This window comes from Silurus aristotelis, assembly GCF_946808225.1.
Source record: "Silurus aristotelis genome assembly, chromosome: 20".
Taxonomy (NCBI): domain Eukaryota; kingdom Metazoa; phylum Chordata; class Actinopteri; order Siluriformes; family Siluridae; genus Silurus; species Silurus aristotelis.
Genome location: NC_139593.1, coordinates 13,335,906 through 13,356,436, shown reverse-complemented (window position 1 = coordinate 13,356,436; position 20,531 = coordinate 13,335,906). Strand labels below are relative to the sequence as shown.

Sequence of the window (20,531 nt, the reverse complement as noted above, 5' to 3'; positions counted from 1 at the left end):
CATGGCTACTTTTTTCCATGAGCATCCGGCAATTTATAATTCCTTGCGCTCCCCGAGTAGTCATTCTTACCCTGTACAATCTCATGTGTGTTCACAACCCAAATTTTCTTGGGGTGGTGTTTGGCTAAAAGAGGGAACACTAGTTTGTCCGGAGTGTTTTAGTCTATAAAGTAAGCTGCATTCAGCTCCATCCACAAACAACACATTAAATATGATTAGGATTTGATCTCCTTCACCAGGTTCATGAATACACTGTTTCTGTCATGACAGATGTAAATGATTAGATTTGCATTCACACCATACATCTTATCATGAAAAGGGTAGCATACAAGAGTCAAGATATCACATCACACCAACATATCAACATCTAATTATCCACAAAAAAAATATGGAATGCACTTTTAGGGTTCAAAAGCTCTTCAGGATAGCATTTGTTGCAATACCCATTCTCCTCAACACCCTCCTTTGTGCCTAAAGGGGCCCCATTTGGTAGCCCCCAAGCATAGACGTCATTGAAGTGACCCAAGTTGGGACAGTGGGCACAAACTGGAACAGCACTTTTGTTTTGTTGTGCAGGACGTCCACTTGCTTCACTAAAGCGCCGGCTTCCCACACTCCTGCAAATTTAATACGATGGGTAAGTCCTTTCATACTTAAAGATCATCAATCTGAAATTCTGTCCTTTCTTAAAGCATTTTAAACTAAGTGGCTCAGCATAATCTGGGATTATTAATGAAGCATAATGGAATCGCAATGTATTTGTTGGCTACTTGGCTGCATAACTGAATCACTTTTTCCCGTAGGCTACATTCCTTAAACTGAATTATTAGGATATGACAAAATAACTGTAGATATTGTTTGTTTGTTAGGATTTAAGATTAAGAATCACTGTGAATGCATTTTGTAATTGTTGGCTGCATTTCAATGTCACATAGTTCTACAATTTAATTTAATATATATATATATATATATATATATATATATATATATATATATATATATATATATATTATTATTTTTCTTGTACCAGCTATAAACAAACATATGCAGAATATATTCCTTTCATGTGCTAATGACATTATTATGGTGGTGTTGTGTGTGTGCCCTTAAGTGTGCTGCTGGCCCTAATCACATTAAATGGAGCGGATTCATGGGAAAGAATTCCTCGCCTCATTTGTTCTCACTGTGTCTTTGGAATGATAACTTTCCCACCACCCATCCATGGCCAGCTCTCTATACACAGCGAGATTTTACAGCTGCTTGCTGTGCTAATGCCAGCACTCTGCAGTGAGGATTGATAAAAATCACATTTGGGTTTTGTATATCCTAAAGACAATATGTCATACTTAACTGGAGAGGAAAGTGCAAAGTGTGTAAGAAGAAACCTACTTTATCTAAAATTAAAATGAACTGTCTGTTAAGTGAAAGGTCTGGGCTTGATTTAGGGCATAAGGAATAAAGGCATTCCTCCAGCTGTTCCTACAGTGTTTAGCTTACCATGGTGGCAGGTGACATCCCATTAACCACCTTTAGAAACACCCAGTCCGGGATCTTACATAATACCCATGTGGGCCAAGCCATTTAAGATTCAACCTCAATTGGATTATGTCCTGAACTCTCCATGGAGATCTCCATCTACTCTTATTCAAATGTTAAGGCCGAGGGCTGTTCTGATGTTGGGTTTCACTTCTCGTTTGCTTTTTTCACTCCTTTTCATTATTTTCCTTATAAAAATCATTTTAAAGTGGTTTTCTATGCATATGCTTTGTTTTTTCTGACCACAAAATTAGGTTTGAAAAAAGAGATTATTATCAGAGTCTATTATCAGTTCAAATGGAAATCAGTGGGTTAAGATGATTCCAAAAAATACACAAGAGTAAAGCTCCTGAAATCTGCATTATATAAGGAGAAAGTTGTTTCTGTACGACTAATCCAGACTGTTCCATGTGGAAATCTCCTAATTGGTCAGTTTGATTTGCTAGAACTATGTGGTTTCTATTCAAATGTAACATACGTAAACACCCTTTCTTCACTGCACTGAGATCAGCTTTGCATTCAAGTTAGCATTAGGACTCAGGGATTGAGAGTTGCTTTTGAACCAGCATAAAAACACGGACAGCGCCTTCGCCCCAGGGCTGCTCTTATTGCCACTGAGAGCCGTGTGACTTTCCATTTAGCTCCTTTGCAGCGTCAGTTTCTTAGCAACAGTTTACCCACCTATTCTCTCACACACACACACACACTGCATCATTTCGCCTCGCTGCCTAGCATTAAACACACACAGAATCATGATGGCTGCGAAAGAATGTTGCTCCATATTTGGGGCTGCTATCTTGTGTATGAAGCTTGCCAAAGTATCCCTGCTGTTGCCACAGGAACAGTGGAGCATTGGTGCTATAAAACAGAAGCTGTCATTCGTTTTCCAGACTGTAAAATCTACGTTGGGGACATATTGCCAAGCAGTAGAGAATTATACTAAGTAATATTATTGCTAATGATGTTTCTTTCATCCTAGGACACTCCATAAATATAGTTATTTTGGTGAATTTAGAACAGAATAGAATAATAATTCAACATAATATATATTTTTTTAAATGTTACATTGTTACATTTTCTGCTAGACAAAATTTTTGGACACCTGACTATAAGATTTATATGTCGATTTTGGACATAACATTACACATTTAGTCCTCATTGCTGTTCTAATAACATTCAGACTTCTGTTTTTTGTGATTTTTGTTCATTTAGTCACAAGGGTGTTTTTAAAGTAAGGTACTGATGTTGGGTGAGGAGGCCTCGGGTGCAACCAGCCTTCTAATTCCACAGGTATTCACTAGGGTTGAGGTCAGGGCACCATAACAGGCCACTCCAACTAATGAAAGCCATATCTTTATGGAGCTTGATTTGTGCACTGGTTTATTGTCTTACTTAAAGTTTGAAATCCCTTACTTTAATAAACACAATACAAAATAGAATGCTTAAAAAAAGCACAAGCAGTTAATGATTGGTTAAAGTATTCCTTTAAATGAAATATATTGATGTGAAAAACTGGTCCTTCATTAGCATTTTTATTCATATAAAAGTTGCTGCCTCTGTATTTCATTGTTTACTTGGCTGAGCTGAAGACTGTGCTGTGTGAGCTTCTGTCCTTGTGCAGTAAAGCATATAATGCCTTTTCATTTACTAATTGTTTTTGTCTTTACTGTGCAGTTGTTTATAATGATTCATTACTGCCAATGCAGCCCACTGCTTCAGTACATCTTCTGCTCTATGGGCAAGCATTCTCTAAGTAAGGCTTAATTCAGCCCAAATTATTGCTGATAATTATCCTGTGTGGATTTTGCTTTTTATGACTGATGACAAAAAATTCTGATATGGAGTTTGTTTATTCAAGGCATCCAGTCTCGGTAGCAGTTGCAAGATTGCAATGCCAGATCTATTTTTCTATTTTTTGTCTGATATGCTTTCCTTGTGAGCAGAAAACACATGGTTGTCATTAACATAGCTGCAAAACGATATTTTCAAGCAATCAAGGCAAAATTTCTTGATGGCAAATGGTGCAGAACCATACATTCCTAAGGGATAGTTCTGGGAGTTTAGACATGCTCATTTCTCTGAGGTCATGATGTCCCTCCATCTTTGCGAATCTGGTCCGAAAGGATTATGGGACAGGATCAGGCTTTACTTAACTATAATCATTTAATCATAATAGAGAGTAAGAGGGGTATAGGAGCCATTACTGCTTCTGTTTTAAGGGGGCTACATCTTTGGGGGCTACATTACTGCTGTGTGGGAGTGTGTGCTTGTGTGTGTTGGCACACATATAAGAGTTCTAGTGAGTAAAGAAATCAGGATTTTTTTAAGGATAGTTTGAAAATTACAGCTTTTATTTAAAGAGCCAAAAGATCTTAGACTAATCTTTCTTGGTTACTGAGGATAATGTTAGGTTTAGAGTGAAGTTTAGGTTTAGATATATAACATTAATCAGAGTTATCTTTGCAAATATAGAGAAATTAGTACATGCTATTTAGTTTCCATTCAAAAATGTTTGTGCCCAATGGTCAAAAACCGGACTTGCAACAAGCACAAACATTGTACAAGCCCATTGGTACAAGACTCACACTGCCCCATGCTTACTCTATATGAACATTTTTAGAGGTTGTGAAGCAATTGCCAGAGTGGTTAATTACAGGGCTGCCAGGGTGTTATTGTTTTCCACATTAACTAGTTTAAAAACACTACAAGGTAAGGAGGATTGTGTGTAGATAATGTTTTTCTAGCTAAAAAATGGTGTGTAAAGGCTAAGAAAATGAGGTGGACTATGTGTTTGTTCTTAAAACATACCACCCTGATTAATGAACTTCAGAAAGCACATCCAAAATTTGCACACCAAAAAGCTGCTAGACTGTGTGCTAGATGCTGATCAGTTGTTCATTAGTGGTCGACTTTAGGACTTTTCTAGCTATGTAGATTAATGTTATTCTGCTTTGTTAAAATCAATGGTAATAAGTCAAGGCTCCTATGAAAGTTATTATTAGTCCTTGTCTCACTAGGCAAATAAATACTGAATAGACTCAAGAAGAAATGCAAAATGTATGATTGAACAGTATGTTTGTGTTTGGATAAAAAAAGAAATAAAATGTTTATGCTTTTCTTCTGTAAAAAAATTATTGAATCATCTGAGATTTTTTATTTTAAAATCATGCATGGGTGTCTGCATGGGTGACATGTACTGGAACCATGCAGGTTTTGGAGAATAAAATATGCCATTTCAGACATGTGAATGGAAATCTTTATCTATTCTTTAATTTAAGCAAATAAACCAATTATTTGATTATTTATTTAAGATCAGCCTGCATTTGCTAGTAACCAGGAATCATCAGCAGGGAATATGTTAACCATCTTATATTCAGTGGAAACTCATGCAAATGAAAAAACTGTACTCAAACAAATGTTGCTCTGTATTTAGCATTTCTAAGATTGACAGGTCCATTATAATACACAATGGCATTAGCGGGAGGCAGGCTTTGGGGTTGATGGGATTGGGGGTGAGTTTGCCCCATGGCATGTGGCCCGTGTACCATTTCTCCCCCTCCAGCCATCTTCATCGTCTCTTTGAGAGTTTGTCACTCCCTGTTCCCTCCAGAACAGGCCTCCTCCAATGATACGGCTTACTAAACAAAAACAAAGGCGTCTGGGGAACCCAGGAGCAGCTGTTTGTCTCTCTGTCACTGTGTATTTGTGTGTGTGTGTGTGTGTGTGTGTGTGTGTGTGTGTGTGTGTGTGTGTGTGTGTGTGTGTGTGTGTGTGTGTGTGTGTGTGTGTCGGGGGGGATTGAGTGATAGAGAGTGATAGAGGAGAGGAAAGTGTATTCAACCAGAAGGGAAAACAACCTTGTAGCTGCTCCCAATTGATTTTGAATGCAACTGTCCCTGTTAAGCATTTCAAAAGCAAAAAGTGTGATTTGAGAGCAATTTTTATTAAATCTGTGTTCTGTCAATGACGTTTGGTGATTTTTTAACAAATCCCAGACATCTAAATTCAAAATATGATACAGACATTACTTTAATCCAAATTTGTAATCAATGACACCTGGAAAGGGGGGTCTTATAATGATGGGGTTGGAAATAAAAGGACAGAGACATATACAGACTTAAGTGGGCCACAGTGGCAGACTGTTATCTTTAATGTCCTGGTTCATTAGTGTGAAGGACTCTAGGGTAATTTCTGGTAGACTTTTAAAACTTATAGAGATGTACTAAAAGTTTATCCCATAAACACTGGATGAGAAGCAGGAAAACACCCTGGATGGGATGAGTCTGGAAAATTGTATTTTATATATAAAAGAAAATTAAAAATTAATTCACCTTTTTTTTAGATAGATTCAAAAATTGTGATTAAAACTATATTTAAATATATTATTAGATCTCTTAGGGAAACCTCATAGTTTAGACTTTATAGTAATTAGATTAACAATAGTTTTTTATATGATTATATTCATACATATTTTTCATTGTTTATAGGTTCTCGTGCCACACCTATACACTCTTTATGCAAGTGCACACACACACACACACACACACACACACACACACACACACACACACACACACACACACACACATACATACACATACACATACACACACACACCCTTCCCAGCGGAACTCGATTTCCAAACGAATGTCAATGTTCAATCAAGACCAAGTTCAGAAGGCAGCAATAAACTAGTTGAAAACAAGATCCCATGATCATCTCTATAGCAACAGGGTCACAGAATCAAAACATGGTCAATTGGGTTTGTGTTGTGGTGAGATGTGATGTGAAGTCTAACATAGGCCAGGCAAACTCATGTATAACAACAAAGCTAGAAGGATGAGCTACAGTAAGTACTATAAACAATGTTCAGACTTACAGATGAGGATATAAAAGAATCTTATATCTTATATGCTTTAGAGCATTTCTCAGATCAGAAATTAAATTCTTAAAACTCCTTGTTCAACCTCCAGCTCATTTAGTCACATGTGCACATCATAAGAACATTTCTTGTTGCTTTGATCAAATTATGAATGCTTTGGTGCATTAATTTAATTGATTGTGTACAATTGCCTGCTGTTTTCTACATTATCATTACAATATGTAATGTTGATCAAAATATATTACACTAGTTTCACCTGAATAGTTTTAACCCCAATAACATCTCAGCATCAGTTCATTGCATACGTCATAGAATGCAAAATGGATAAACCAGTTATCATCATCTGTAATCAAAAAATTTTTTTTTTTGTAAATGTGACTTGAATTGATGAATTGTGCAGATAAAATTTAAATGTAACTAATAAAGGCGAGTGAACTAGTTAACAGCCCAAAGGTGATTCTTGTAAACCTTCAATTGGAAAGTGTATACATACAGAGCAAAACAAAGAATTATACATTCTGAAAATGGATGAACAAACTTTATAAACAAAATTATAAACTAAAAAACAAACAAACACTTGTATAGTACAGTAAAAATGTGACTCCTGTCCAGTCTCTTGCAATAAATATAAATCAAATATGCAATCAAATAAATTATTTTGTGCTGCTGAGCATAGATGCAGTACAGATGGGAGTAAAATTTTGTGCATTTTCAGTCACTGTGATCCAAACCATATTTTATCAAGAAATCCTGAAACTGTGCACCATCATACTGACAACACGACTAAACATTTTGATAATATTGTTTGTGAACAATGACAAAGGGACTTTTCATTTTCATGGGAATGACATGTCACAAATGACACAAATACTTAGCTTTTTCTGTTTGTACAAATTGTTTTGAAAAAGCACTTACTGGTTTGCAAATATTAAGGATGATTGGAGAAATGCTTCAAAGCAACTGTGAAAAACTGTAATGACATTCAAGTTTCATCCGCACAATTCATCAATTCAAGTCACATTTGCACAATAAAAAAAATAAGTTTAATAGAATTTTTGATGACAAAATATGACAACTGGTTTAATCATTTTGTATTCAATGACTTATGCAATGAACAGAGATGTTTTGGGGGTTAAGACTATTCAGGTGAAACTATTGTAATATATTTTGAACAACATGACATAAACAACTGTTAATAAAGGAACAGCAGACACATGTACACAATCAATAAAATGAATGTACCAAAGCATTTGCAATTTTATCAAAGAAACATGAAATTCTTTATATGATGTGCACAAATTAATAAATGATGTAGAGGATGAACAAGTAGTTTTGAGAATAAGGAAAAGGGGTAGATAGATAGATAGATAGATAGATAGATAGATAGATAGATAGATAGATAGATAGATAGATAGATAGATAGATAGATAGATAGATAGATAGATAGATAGATAGATAGATAGATAGATAGATAGATAGATAGAACGTTTAAACAAACTCAACAGCAGAAGGTCAGGTGCCTTATATATAATGGTAATAAGTTCTATATCTGTTTGTGTAATCAATATTTAAAGAATCATAATATACATTGCGATCTACACGATAACTGGTTCATGCTTGTGTTTGTATGCTTGTGAAGATGCCTCAGTTGATTTATAAATCTACTGAGTTTTCCAGAAGCATGCCATGCACATTAGTCATCGCTTACCCTTTTACAAGTGACCTGACCACCACATGACTGCTTAAAAGTTTCCTAAACACATAACATTTATCCCTTGAGCATTTGTTTAGCACTTTAACACAGAACATTTGCACAGTATTGTTTTTACGCTACATCGAGTGCCTACATCTCACCTGCTAGTCAACTGTCAAAAAGTTTTTTCTGCTGTTGTTTATAGAAGTTTCATAAAACTGTAACTTTCACTGTAGCTCTTCTTGGATCACATAAAAGATCCATTATGGAAAAGTTACTGCAGGAGACATGTCTACTGTTTGCATGGCCAACAGTAACCAGACATGGAAATCAGTACATGCAGCATTTAAACAATCAGTGTAGTCCTACAGTTATTCAAACATTACATTAAACCACAATTTGTGAGTTGGGTTATGACATCTTAAATGGTTAAATGTATGATTTGATTCAATGTTCAATGATGATTAAATAACCAGACATATCAAGCCAATAAACAAAGAGTTTAATTGCACTACAACTTTGGAATGACCCCAAACCTAAAATAGATGTGCACAATGATTATCCCAATCAATGTACTATAAAGTGAGAACTATTTATTATTAAATTTCAAACATAATCTTTACCATGAAAGCTGTGAACTGGACTGTCTATGTGTGTCTGAAAAAGACAATAATGGGTTATTTTCTTAGGAGATATTTAAATATAGCCATACGGGTATCATTATTGGTTTGAGCATTTATAGAAAGCTCCTTACAAAATCTCTGAGAATTTAGAAGATAATTGTCTTCTGTTTGTTGATCAAATACACAGTTTCTAGTCTTTATAAGTAAATGACCAAACAACAACTTGTGCTCTAAACTTGTACAACTTGTAAAATTTTTCTTTTTATGGAGTCATTAGCAAGCTGAAATTTTACGTTTAGCTAAAGTACAGCTCACGGCAGTGAACACTCGGTTCCCTTTTAGGAACTCAAGCTGCGCCAACAATGCTCTTGGAACACCTCTGCATTACCACTCTCTGAACCATGTGTGTAATCAGTCTAACGGAAAAGCGCAACGTCACGACCAGGAAGCTATAAAAGCACATGCAGTGGAGACTGCACTAGCTTTTGATTATTCAGGAAGCGCTCTGTGTGTGTCTGTTTGTTTGCCGCAGGTAAGTAAAAGGTAAAACAAAAAATAATTAAAATACAAAAATGGAAAAGCAGAACTAAGGCAAGCAGTCTTTCAGGCTGTGTGGCTTGTCTAGGAGTGGAGCATGCTCGGTCGGTTCTTGAGAGAGACTGGTCCCACTGCAGACACATTTCCTTGCGTATGCTTTGGTCCCGTGGAGCGCTCTTCGTGGAGGGCGCTCTCGCTAGCATTCCTCAAGGTTTTGGCTCCACTTCCGCCGAGCCGAAGCAGTGTTTGAGGTAATGGGGTTAGCAAATAGAGGGGCTTGTCCCTTTCTCCTTCCTCACCCCACCAGGTTTAGGACTATTTTCCAGTGCCTGTTTTTCGGCGTTTTTTTCCCCCCGTGGAGAGGGTGCAGCGCTTCACCTCTTTTCCTCTGAGGAGGGGGATGAGGGGAACGCCATATTGGATGAACCCATGGACGTGCCTTTGCAAGGACATGCGAGGAGCTTCTGGAGGAACTGCCCACCAAACCACTTCGGACCTCATCGGCTTTGGTGTGCAAGGCATACATGACGGTGCGTCAAGCTGGAGGCTGTTTGCACCCCATGGCGGTCTTGTAAGTCTACCAGGCTGACCTGTTTAAAGAACTAGACAAAGGAGATAAAATGAGGAATGACGAGGTCTTGGAATTCCGTCGGGCTACAGACTTGTCTTTCAGGGCCACTAAGGAGACCACTAGGGCCTTTGGCCGGGCTATGGCACCCGTGCTGGCCACTGAGAGATGCCAATACTGACCCTGTCTAACCTTTCTGACAGGAACAGAGGCTTTCTCCTGGACGTCCCCATCGTGCTAAACGGATAGTTTGGTGACGTTGTGAACACAGTTGTTCGACAGGTTCCAAAAAAGCAAAAAGACAGTCGGCAGGCCAAGCCCTGCACCAGTAGTTATTGTCCAAAGACTTGGCATTGCCAATCGTACTTCCCCTGCCAGGGACCTGTCATCTTCAAAAAGATGACAGGTCCCTCTCCTTAGTGCTCTCTCCTTAGTGCTCTCCTTAGTGCTCTTAGGAGATTGGTTTGTTGACCATACCACCTCTGTTGTTTTAGGGCACAGCGGTCTCTAGCGAGTGCCTCCCTTAGTTTCTGCCTGGAAACAGGGCTTGCTGCTTCGCTGACAACACTCAAGCTGTGATAGGCACACCAGAGGTCGGTCTCAGGCTACAGAGGTACAGAGCACCACCTATCTAGGCGTGGTGTGGGATTCAACCCCTATGTGTGCAGAGATGTCTCCTGCTTGAGTCAATTCTATCCTTACAGCCATTAAGAAAGTGACAGAAGGCCAGTCACTCACTGTAAAGCAGTTTCAAAGGCTGCTGGGTCTGATGGTCCAACATGATACCACTTGGCCCCCTGCACATGAGACCCGTTCAGTGATGGCTGAGGACCGGAGGGTTCTCAATCAAGGTCACACGGTGGGCCTTAGACATCGCAAAGCGCTTAAACCAGGGAGCAGACGCCATTATGAGGCAAGGGCTAAGGCACGAGGGAATGGAAACTCCACCCAGAAGTGGTGGAGCAAATATGGAGGAAGTTTTACAGAACACAAGTGGACCTGCTTGCGACTTGAGAGACCTCGAACTGTCCCCTCTGGTTTTCCCTCACTCACTCAGCTCCTCTCAAACTGGATGCTAAGGTGCAGACGTGGCCGAGGATACACCTCTACGGTTTCCCCCCCTGTTGCAGTACTCCCAGGAGTTTTGGAGAGAGTTCACCGGGATGGACTACGTCTCCTTCTGGTAACCCTGTGCTGGCTGAGGCGGCCATGGTTTGCTGATCTGGTAAACCTTTTCGAACAATCTCTCTGGGAGATTCCTCCCAGCTGAGATCTTCTGTCTCAGGCAAGGAGCGCTTTAAAGGCAAGAGGCACACCTCTTAGCCTTTGGTCTCCCAGCTGAGGTAATAGAGACCATTCTCCAATCCAGAGCTCCCTCCATTAGGAGGTTTTATGACGTTAAATGGTTCCTGTTCACCATATGGTGCAAATGCCACCAGTTGGATCCAGTTAACTGCCTGGTTGGCCCAGTGCTGGAATTCTTTCAGAAACCGTTCTTCCACCCTTCAGGTTTACGTGTCCGCTATTGTGGCTTATCATGCTCTGCTTGCTGAGCAGTCACTAGGGAAGGTCTCTAAGGCCTTTTCCTCTGTAGTGTCTCTCCAGGACATTTGCAATGCTACGGGCTGGTCTACCCCACTGACCCTTTGTCAGATCCTATAGCCTTGACCTTAGTGCCACTCCTGGTTCCTTTGTCCTTTGACCTCGCTGTGCCCATCAACACTAGGCAAGGATTGGTCAGTCTGGCAGTAATGTGCTCTCATTCCCAAAGCGTTGTTGATGCAGCTCAATTTCCTGAAGGGGAACGTCTCTAGGTTACGTATGTAACTCTGGTTCCCAGAGGGAACAAGACACTGCGTCACTCCCTGCATCTTGCTCCTTTACACTCAAAGCACTTCTAGCAGACTGGCATTAGCTTTAGCGAGGTTCTCCAGTCTGGGCTTCACCTGTAACAAGGCCGTTGTGACATCTTGTCTAATCCCAGTCAAGTATTTTTGCTTAAATATCTGCTAAATCCCTCTTCTTCACTTTCGAAGCTAGCGCCATCTTCACTGCATGTGCTTTTATAGCTTCCTTGTTTTTGTTGGACTGATGACACACGTGGTTCAGAGCATGGTGACGCAGAGGAGTCCCCAAAGTGTTGTTGAAGCAACGTGTCGTTCCCTCTGGTAACCAGGGTTACATACGTAACCTAGAGAAGTTCCCTTAGTAAAAATATTTTATATTATTTGAATATAAATGCTACCACATCCTAACTTCTATAATGCTTCTATGCTAGGTTTGGACATAACTGTGGTTAAGGAAATGATTGAAATACTATAAAATATTTTGTGGATGTAAAATTTTGAATTAATGCTTGTTTATACATGATTTTAACGCTAAATAAAAAGACATTTTAAAATAACATCCTGGTTAGCTTAATAAGAAATTAATTATATATCAGATTAAATGTACTGATGTTTGACAGGGCTTTTAATGCATTTCTTTATGTAGGCTACATGAACAATTACGATGTTTAATAGCTGATTATCAGTTGCTCTATTCACTGCTGATTTTGACTTTTTAATGACTATAAGACCCTGAAGGCCTGTTTAGCCCTCCTATATTGAAGACGTTTAGACACTTTTATTGTCAGCCATTTTGTGTGGCCTAATTTGGGTGTTGTGGTGTTAATTTCAGTTCCTCCTCTTTCTGTTTTTAACAACTCGCTCTGTTGTCTCCATTATTACTTGCAGCTTATGTTTAGACCTTAGCTTGACCTTAGTTAAGCTATAATACACTGTACAGAACAGGGCTTAGTCACAAAGCTGTAAAAGGATTATGTTTAGGAGCGAAGGATCTATGGTTGTAGATTTTTGCTCGTCTCAAAGCCACAGCAACCTAGTGTCACGCAAAAAATTTGAATGTCTTTGAGCGATATGTGATCATTTTATACACGGCACATACCATGGTAATTATACTTTTGGAATTGTGATCATGAGCTCAAAGATGCCTTTAAAAAGGAAAAAACCTTTAGTGACAAGATAGAATATTTTTTTGTGAGTGCTTGGCAGGGAGTGGGTATCCCCTAATTATACCTATTTTTTTAAATGCACATAGGTTTGCACCTATTAAAAAGGATGTGGTTCATGGAGAGTGGTTCATGGAAAGTTCATTTAAGTACACTTGTAGCGATAAAGTGAGTGACATTTGGTTGAACTGGAACAAAAAAGAAGGTGTTGTCCCTGGTGGAGTTTTGTCCATGCTGCTGTGAAATTTCCTTTAAACCTTCAAAGCACATACAACAAAAATATTGGCACCCATAAATGATTAATCATGATTAATGCAAAAAGGTTTGCTTTCTTTGTTTTAGGTCCAGAAAAATGCATTTGTGCAAACTTTCTAAATGCAAACTCTCTAAATGCATTGTACATTTATGATACATTGTTTTCATATATTATATCATATATTGTATTCCAACCCTAACTGTGTGTGTGTGTGTGTGTGTGTGTGTGTGTGTGTGTGTGTGTGTGTGTGTGTGTGTGTGTGTGTGTGAGAATAACAAACAGCCAAGGCTTTCTTAATGAGAGCAGTAACCATGCCAGACACTGCTATCGACTACAACACAGAAGTTTTTCTGCAGTTATGATTATACTGTTATATTATTGCGTGATTAACAAACTGTGGCTTCCTCAACCCAGCCCCCCTCTGAATGGCATTTCTGATTGGGTATTATGTATTTCGTTTGCCCTGATGATACATTATGAAACTGCGTATAATGACACAAATATGAAAAGATGTGTTCTATGCCTAAAAATATGCTTGCAAAAAAAATTAACACATGATTTATGCATAATATATTTTTCATCCAGAATCTTGCAAAACGAAATCACACTCCATGAGCCTTTGTCTTTCCTGACAGCCTTGGTACTATTAACTGGTCTTAAGCTTTGACAACTGTAACCAGCTAACCTCTTTACATGACAGACATAGCCCCATTTTACTTTTAAATAAAGATAATTACATATTCAATAATGCCTCGACACCTGAAAAGATTCATTTCAAAGTGGCCTCTAGTCTATACACATACATTTGACTGTTTATTCTGGCTCTTATGTCTATAGTCATTCTCCATATGTTATACTGCCAGCTGTGGATGTTTATGTCTACTCTCAGTGTATATAAAAAGGTTTATAGCACAAGGTGATGAAGATTTATTATTTTACTCTGAAAAAATAGCTTAATGTTAATGCACTTCACTTCTCCTTTAACCTTGTATCTAGCCTGAGAATAAAGATGCATTAGTTCTGATCTGTGATCAGTCCCATCTGTCTCAAACATAAACTTGATAATATCACGTAATAGCTTTTTTTGTACAGCTGTAAAATCATTGCCTCTCTAAAATGTCTGCTCCTAGTAAAATATGGTCTCCTGTCCTCTTTGAGCTGATAAGTTACCTTAAATGGTAATGATGATGTTAAGGGATTGCAGTGAGTCCTTTTCCCCTCAGCCAGCTGTGCTTGGACGTACGCCTGTGTATGGCCACGTGTATGATATGTAATACTGTTAAAGAGGATTCAGTGCAAATGACATCTTTTTGTTTGTCTGCATGGTTTATTATTAGAAAGCAGAGTACGGTGGACACAAACGTTTTGTCCCAGCCCGTAAATGGGAAATATCATCGAAAACGTTTGGATATGAAGAGCATTACAGCTCTCATAAGTGTCTTGCCTATCCAAATTTTGTCACCTGTGTAGTTTAGTTCTCTTGGTTTACTTCTTTATTGTATTTTGTATTAAAAATATATAAAGACTACATGTCAACACTATCATAGATACAAAATATTATGCTATGATGGTAGAATATTAGTATATAGGAAATTAAAAAAAGTAAGTCAGACTAATTTTTTTCTTGCCCAGACCTTAGTTTTATGACAATATTGTTGTGCTATTACACAGACTTAATCACTCTCTAGCCTTGATCTCTGGTTCACCCTTAAACCTGTCACAAACAGTGAGTGAGAAGATATATCTGCTAAAATATAGTAGTGGGTGCATATACACAAATTATGTTAATTATTTACTCATGCATACTGCCCCCTCCCACCAAAAAAAAAGCCTAAAAAATCCAATAAACAAACAAACAAACAAACAAACAAACAAAAAAAACATGCTTCTGGAAGAGAAAGTGAAAAAAAATACATAGTCTCAATAAATACATATTTGTACAATTAAGTACAAAGTAGTTTTAGGTTTAAGGCTCAGGGAATGTTCTCCTGTTTACCATATTTGATATTTGATATAATATTGCATGAAACCAGTAAAAATGTATCGTTGGTGTTAGTTTGCCACCAATGCTACAACGCATTGCAACGAATTCCTCAACCCGCATTATGGCCTAATGACATAACCAGCCATTACTAGTCCCAAGATCAAGCCTTAATATGACTATATTTCTGTGTGTACCAAATACAAGGTACACCTGTAAGACATGTAAGTGGTATATGCACAAACTACTACTTGGTACAAACTGAGATGATTGCATGTACCCAATCATATGTCATGCAAAGTACATATGCATGTACTGAACTATTAACGTGCACAGATGTCACTATTTTCTTTAGTATGTGCATATATAGCCCAAAGCTACAGTGATGACCTGCTGATGTGCATATGTGATTCTTACTATAATGTATGCACTAAAATAAACTATTTGTAGTAGACTATTGCTCCCAACCAGGCAAAATCCGACCTGACAGCACGTCATATCTTTGAGAAGGATTGTGCAAAGAGAGAGAGAAAGAGAGAGAGAGAGAGAGAGAGAGAGAGAGAGAGAGAGAGAGAGAGAGAGAGGCGCGCGCGCGAATCCACCGAGCAAAGTACTGTATTGTTGGTAAGGATTTTCCAAATGGATGGAACGAAACCAGCTATGGAGGCGACGAGCGAGGAGAATCAGGATGAAAGAGAGGAGAGCAAAGGTACAGAAAAATGGGACTTCTCCTCGAATTTTTTTTCCCAGAACCCTTTGTTTATTCGCCCGTACCGAGCGTGTGTCGCGTGCGCCGCATGCGCGTCGCTCGGGCAGATGGGAAAGGCGCGCGCGCGCCCTTCAGCATCGTTCGGTGCTGTCTGTGGGTTTTATCCACGCTGCGTGTTCCTTAGCGTGTAATTTCTCAGACATTTCTGAAGCTTGATTAGGGTGAAGGGGAAAAAAATCCAATAACGTGCATTAAAGCCCCGGGATTAGTTTTGCCAATGTTTTTCTTCTGCATCCGTCGAGAAGCGCGTGCACACGCCAAGTGCTGGTGACTTTATCAAAACGGTGCAGCATCTTGCAGTAAAATCCTTCAATGCATTTAGAGCAGATCGCATTGAATAGCCTACAGGTAAACTGCAATTGAGGGTAATGTTCGAGCAGATCTTTGTTTTTGTTGCATGAATTGGTGGGTTTTGCTTTTTTCTGTAGCAGACTGTAGCACCGCATTTTACACCCGAGGTGCTGTTTACGTTATTTACGTTGTTTTCTGTTACAGTCTCAATCTTTTCATTGGTTTTCAGTTATTGTTTGCTTGGGTATTATTGGTATTGCAGAATTCATTGAGTATAACTGTGTGGATTCTACAGACTGTGCTATAATAGTGTTACACATAAGTGTCAGCAAGTGATTATTATTATTATTATTATTATTATTATTTATTATTAAATCGCCATTAATGCTTCGACGTCAAATTTCAGGTTTGTAGCTGGATGAAGAAGGCGCTTTTATTAACTCATTGGAAAGGTGTCAAGAATCAATGATATAAATCACATCAGACATCGAAAAATACCAGAACACACATTGTTACTCTGAATGATTACATAAAGCAATTGATACTTGAGGCTTTACCAGAGGTGTGTGTGTGTGTGTGCGCGTGTGTGGATATGGGTGTGGGTTGGTGTACGTCTGAATTGTGAACGCATTAAAAATTGATTAGCTACACATAAGCTCAAAACATATTTATAAATAAAGGGATGCATTAGTGCACATATTAGTGTGTATTTTTGTGTTAATGTGTGTGCATGATTATGAATTTGATACTAGGATTGTCACACACACACACACACACACACACACACACACACACACACACACACACACAGTGACAAATTGCAACCATAAGGTCTCAAGTGCACTGAGCATCCCTGCCCCCTTTTCTTCCTCTCCAGCTTTGATTGATTTACTCCAGCACTTTGGTTCAATATGTAACATTTTAGCCTTTCTTTTGTGCATAGAAATAAATCTAAAACTCACACAGTCAAGTATTCTCTTGAGTATTTCCTATGCTTAATAGTGACATGAACATAAATAGTGGAAGTGTCTTCAACCACACCCTTTCTTTGCGTTGATGAACCACCCTTTCAGTCCATGTAAAACCACCTATAACACTATTTGTACAGAATGTTGCTTAATCGGTCACGTAAAAGTATCACGTTATTGATGTGCATGTTAAATTTTTAACTTACTTTTTATATGCTTTAACTATTGCTTTCTATGGTTTACTGATTGATCATCGTGATTTAAATATCGAGCAAAATAATTAGCATTTATAATATTGCAGCTCTCTCCACCACACTGATTAATTTTTTTAATAATCCTTAAAAGTATAAATCTAACATTTAAACACTGTGCAGTTTATTTGACTGAATGTGTATTTATCCGAGTAGCAATACGTGTAAACTGGTTTGTAGAAAAATGCTCTGATTCTGCATGAAATTCATTGCGTTGCAGTAAAATTGGTTACATAAGTAATTACTTGAGATGTTACCTTTTCTGCTTTATGTAAAAACATTTGTGATAAAAAAACAAAAAAAACAAAACAGAAACAGGCAAGATCTGATTATATCTGATGGTGTTATATTGGTGTGATATATCACAAGGATTTTTTTTCTTCAAAATAAAAAAAGAACACAATTAAAAGTCCAACAGTGGCTTTCAGGTTCAAAACAGCAGTCTCGTACTGCTGACCTGAGTGGTTTAATATGAAAGTATATAATCCACTACATAGTAGTGGTATTTTTATTATTGAATATTTATCTGTAGCTTGGATGTCATTTTGGATTGCAAAAGAAATCTGTACACACATTGACTCAACAGACGTTGTGCCATTTGCATTCATAGCTTAATACACTGTCAGCCCAGCTTTAGCATCTGATACGACATGGCATCATCAGGCATTAGGAGGAGCGCTTGTTGCTTTTAGAATCTTGTTTTGGAATCTTCTTTTTTTTTATTCACATCCGAATGCCCCTAGTTCCTAACTAGACAGTCAAGCTTTCTTTACCGAACACTTTCTTGTATTGCATAACTCATGCTTGCTTTTTCATACTCACTCCTTTGCTAGAGTAGGTGCTGAGGGGGATTACATCATCGCAGAGATGAGAGGAAGGTAGAGGGAGGGAGCAAGGCCACACAACACAACACATGAGAATGGCAGCATATTACATCAGTGTTGAGAACAAGAGAATGATCTTGTAGATGAGAATGTGAATGTGGGGTGTTGCATTTTTTCTTTTACATCTCAGGCATTATATATTTATCTATTTATTGCCAAATTTGTCACTGAACCACAAAAGGAAGTGTGTTGTGTGATCAGTAATCACTAAATCATTTAAACATGGGACAGTGACTTGGTTCCAGTGTAGTGGAATATGTTGAATAGCAAAATTTATCCTTTTCCCACATGACTTGTCCCCCTCTGCCTTTTTTTTTTATGTTGTCGATTTCCTCATCTTCTTTAAATGAACTTTTGAAGAAACTGTTCCTTCCTGTTCCTATTTCTTTGCTCATCCTTCGAACTATTTTTGTGTGGGATTCTGGGAACATGTGAGAGATCCCACAAACAGAAGACAGAGAATGAGAGGGGTGGGGGTGGAGGCTTAGGGCCTCATGTGCTTTTAATATGGAACATCTCGCTCAGGGGCACACTGACAAACTCCATCTGCTACTGCAAACTCATGAGTGTGTTTAGCTAGGTTTGAATGTGTGTACTTGACTATAGCATGTGTTGGTATGAATAGCAGTAGAAGGCAGGTTGGCACAGTATGCCCAGTTCCTGTATTATGCCAGGCTACTCCCTACTTATGGATTCTCTCCATCGGGCCTACTGGTGCACAATCTGCCAACCTCACTCTTTTACCACCCTTCGAAATCTCTTTATTTAAGTCGGAAAATAAGGGAAATACAGAGTGAGATGCACACGGCCCAGTCGGATAGCAATTTTATATGGTGTGTGACCAACAGTTCTTAAAAAATTACAAATTGTTCAGATAGGACAAAGAAATCATGGTTAGCAGTCATAAAGTTTCTAAGAAATCTGTAAGAATTCCTACAAATGCTGGACTGTAGGGACAGTATAAACATACTAACCAAAAGCCACACAAAATTCACTCAGCCTCCTATTAGTAACAAAGTTTTACTAAAAGTTTGATATTGCATAGAGTACTTCTCTGGCTAGCAACACTTGTGCAATTACACCTCATCGCTGTGGAGGAGAAGCTCTGCTACAGCCGACCGTGTGTTAAGCCAAGAAGCAGCTAAAAATGGCAACTACCTCCCACACGCAGCTGAACAGGCATTCTGCGTGAGGCTTCTGCAGCCATCATGCTTGCTTTCTGATATTTTATTCGGAGACTATGTATGCTCCAAGCATTCAAAAAAAGGCTGTCTACAATATGGACTAGTTTTTGTCGTTGTAAAGATTTCTAGCAATCAAAAGCGTATGTCAGGATAGTGTACCAGATTACCTGCAGGTTATTAATGGTTTATAAATATTAGTTTATTTACAGATAGAAAGTCAAAATCAAAACTGCAAAGGTTATTTATAGGTACAAACAATCTCATGCCTAAGACGTGCCTATTTTCTTGTAACAACTTAACATTTTATAAGTTGTTTTGATGGAAGTTAGTTGAAATTGTTTAAAACATAGCAGCCACTCTTACTAAAGCCAAGCGCTGTAACAAACGTTTTTAGTTCTTTAAGTAGATATTTTACTTGACATTTACCGAAATGTAAGGAGAATTACACCAAATACAAGAGCTTTCATTTTCTAACCTTTTGAAATGTTAATTGATGTGATACGTATGTTGTTTAAGAAACCAATTCCACAATAAATTAATTCCAATAATGAATGTACTTATAGGAGAAAGGTGCATCTCAGCATATTTTCAACTTGATTGCATTTAGGTTAAGTGAGAAAAAAGGCATATCTGAGCGTATCTAAATCTCCACTAGATGAACACTTCTCATCCTTCTTTTTATAGTTTACAAGATCCGTGCAAATGCATACGATCAAAAATTGTGGCTGTTAACCAATCCCTGTCCCATGTAAAAACATGACAAAAGTTACCATACTTAAGTTGATATGACTAAAGTTATCATTCTGGTACATGATAGCTAACACTGTGTTTTCTTCAGTAGTCACACTCGTGGTTACAAATAGCAGGTAATAAAAGATTGATCTTTAATAATTACTAATTGATCTACAAATATTACTGTTCCACAAACACTAACTTGCTGTTAGATTTTCATCATTGCTTTCACTCTAGAATTATATCACAATGCCTGCTAGAGTACAACTTGCTAAACAGTAAAAAGCATGAATTCCTACAAGAATTGCATTTACATGCTGTCAGTGAAAAAGTGTATACATACTGTTTTTTCTTTTAAATCATAGC

General features: G+C 38.1%; 1 protein-coding gene across 4 annotated transcripts in view; it reads left to right on the top strand.

The window, feature by feature from the left end:
• Positions 1 to 62: 62 nt before the first annotated feature.
• The window catches only part of gpm6ba (glycoprotein M6Ba), a 45,586-nt gene continuing 25,117 nt past the window's right edge, over positions 63 to 20,531 (top strand). For 2 of the 4 annotated variants that reach the window (XM_083522464.1, XM_083522466.1), the window contains exon 1: positions 15,617 to 15,795. In XM_083522464.1, coding sequence (XP_083378590.1) covers positions 15,726 to 15,795 — 70 coding nt within the window. In that variant the 5' untranslated portion in view covers positions 15,617 to 15,725. Of the gene's footprint in view, positions 638 to 15,616; positions 15,796 to 20,531 lie in introns of those variants that run through there. The other 2 variants (XM_083522465.1, XM_083522467.1) reach the window with 2 other exon arrangements.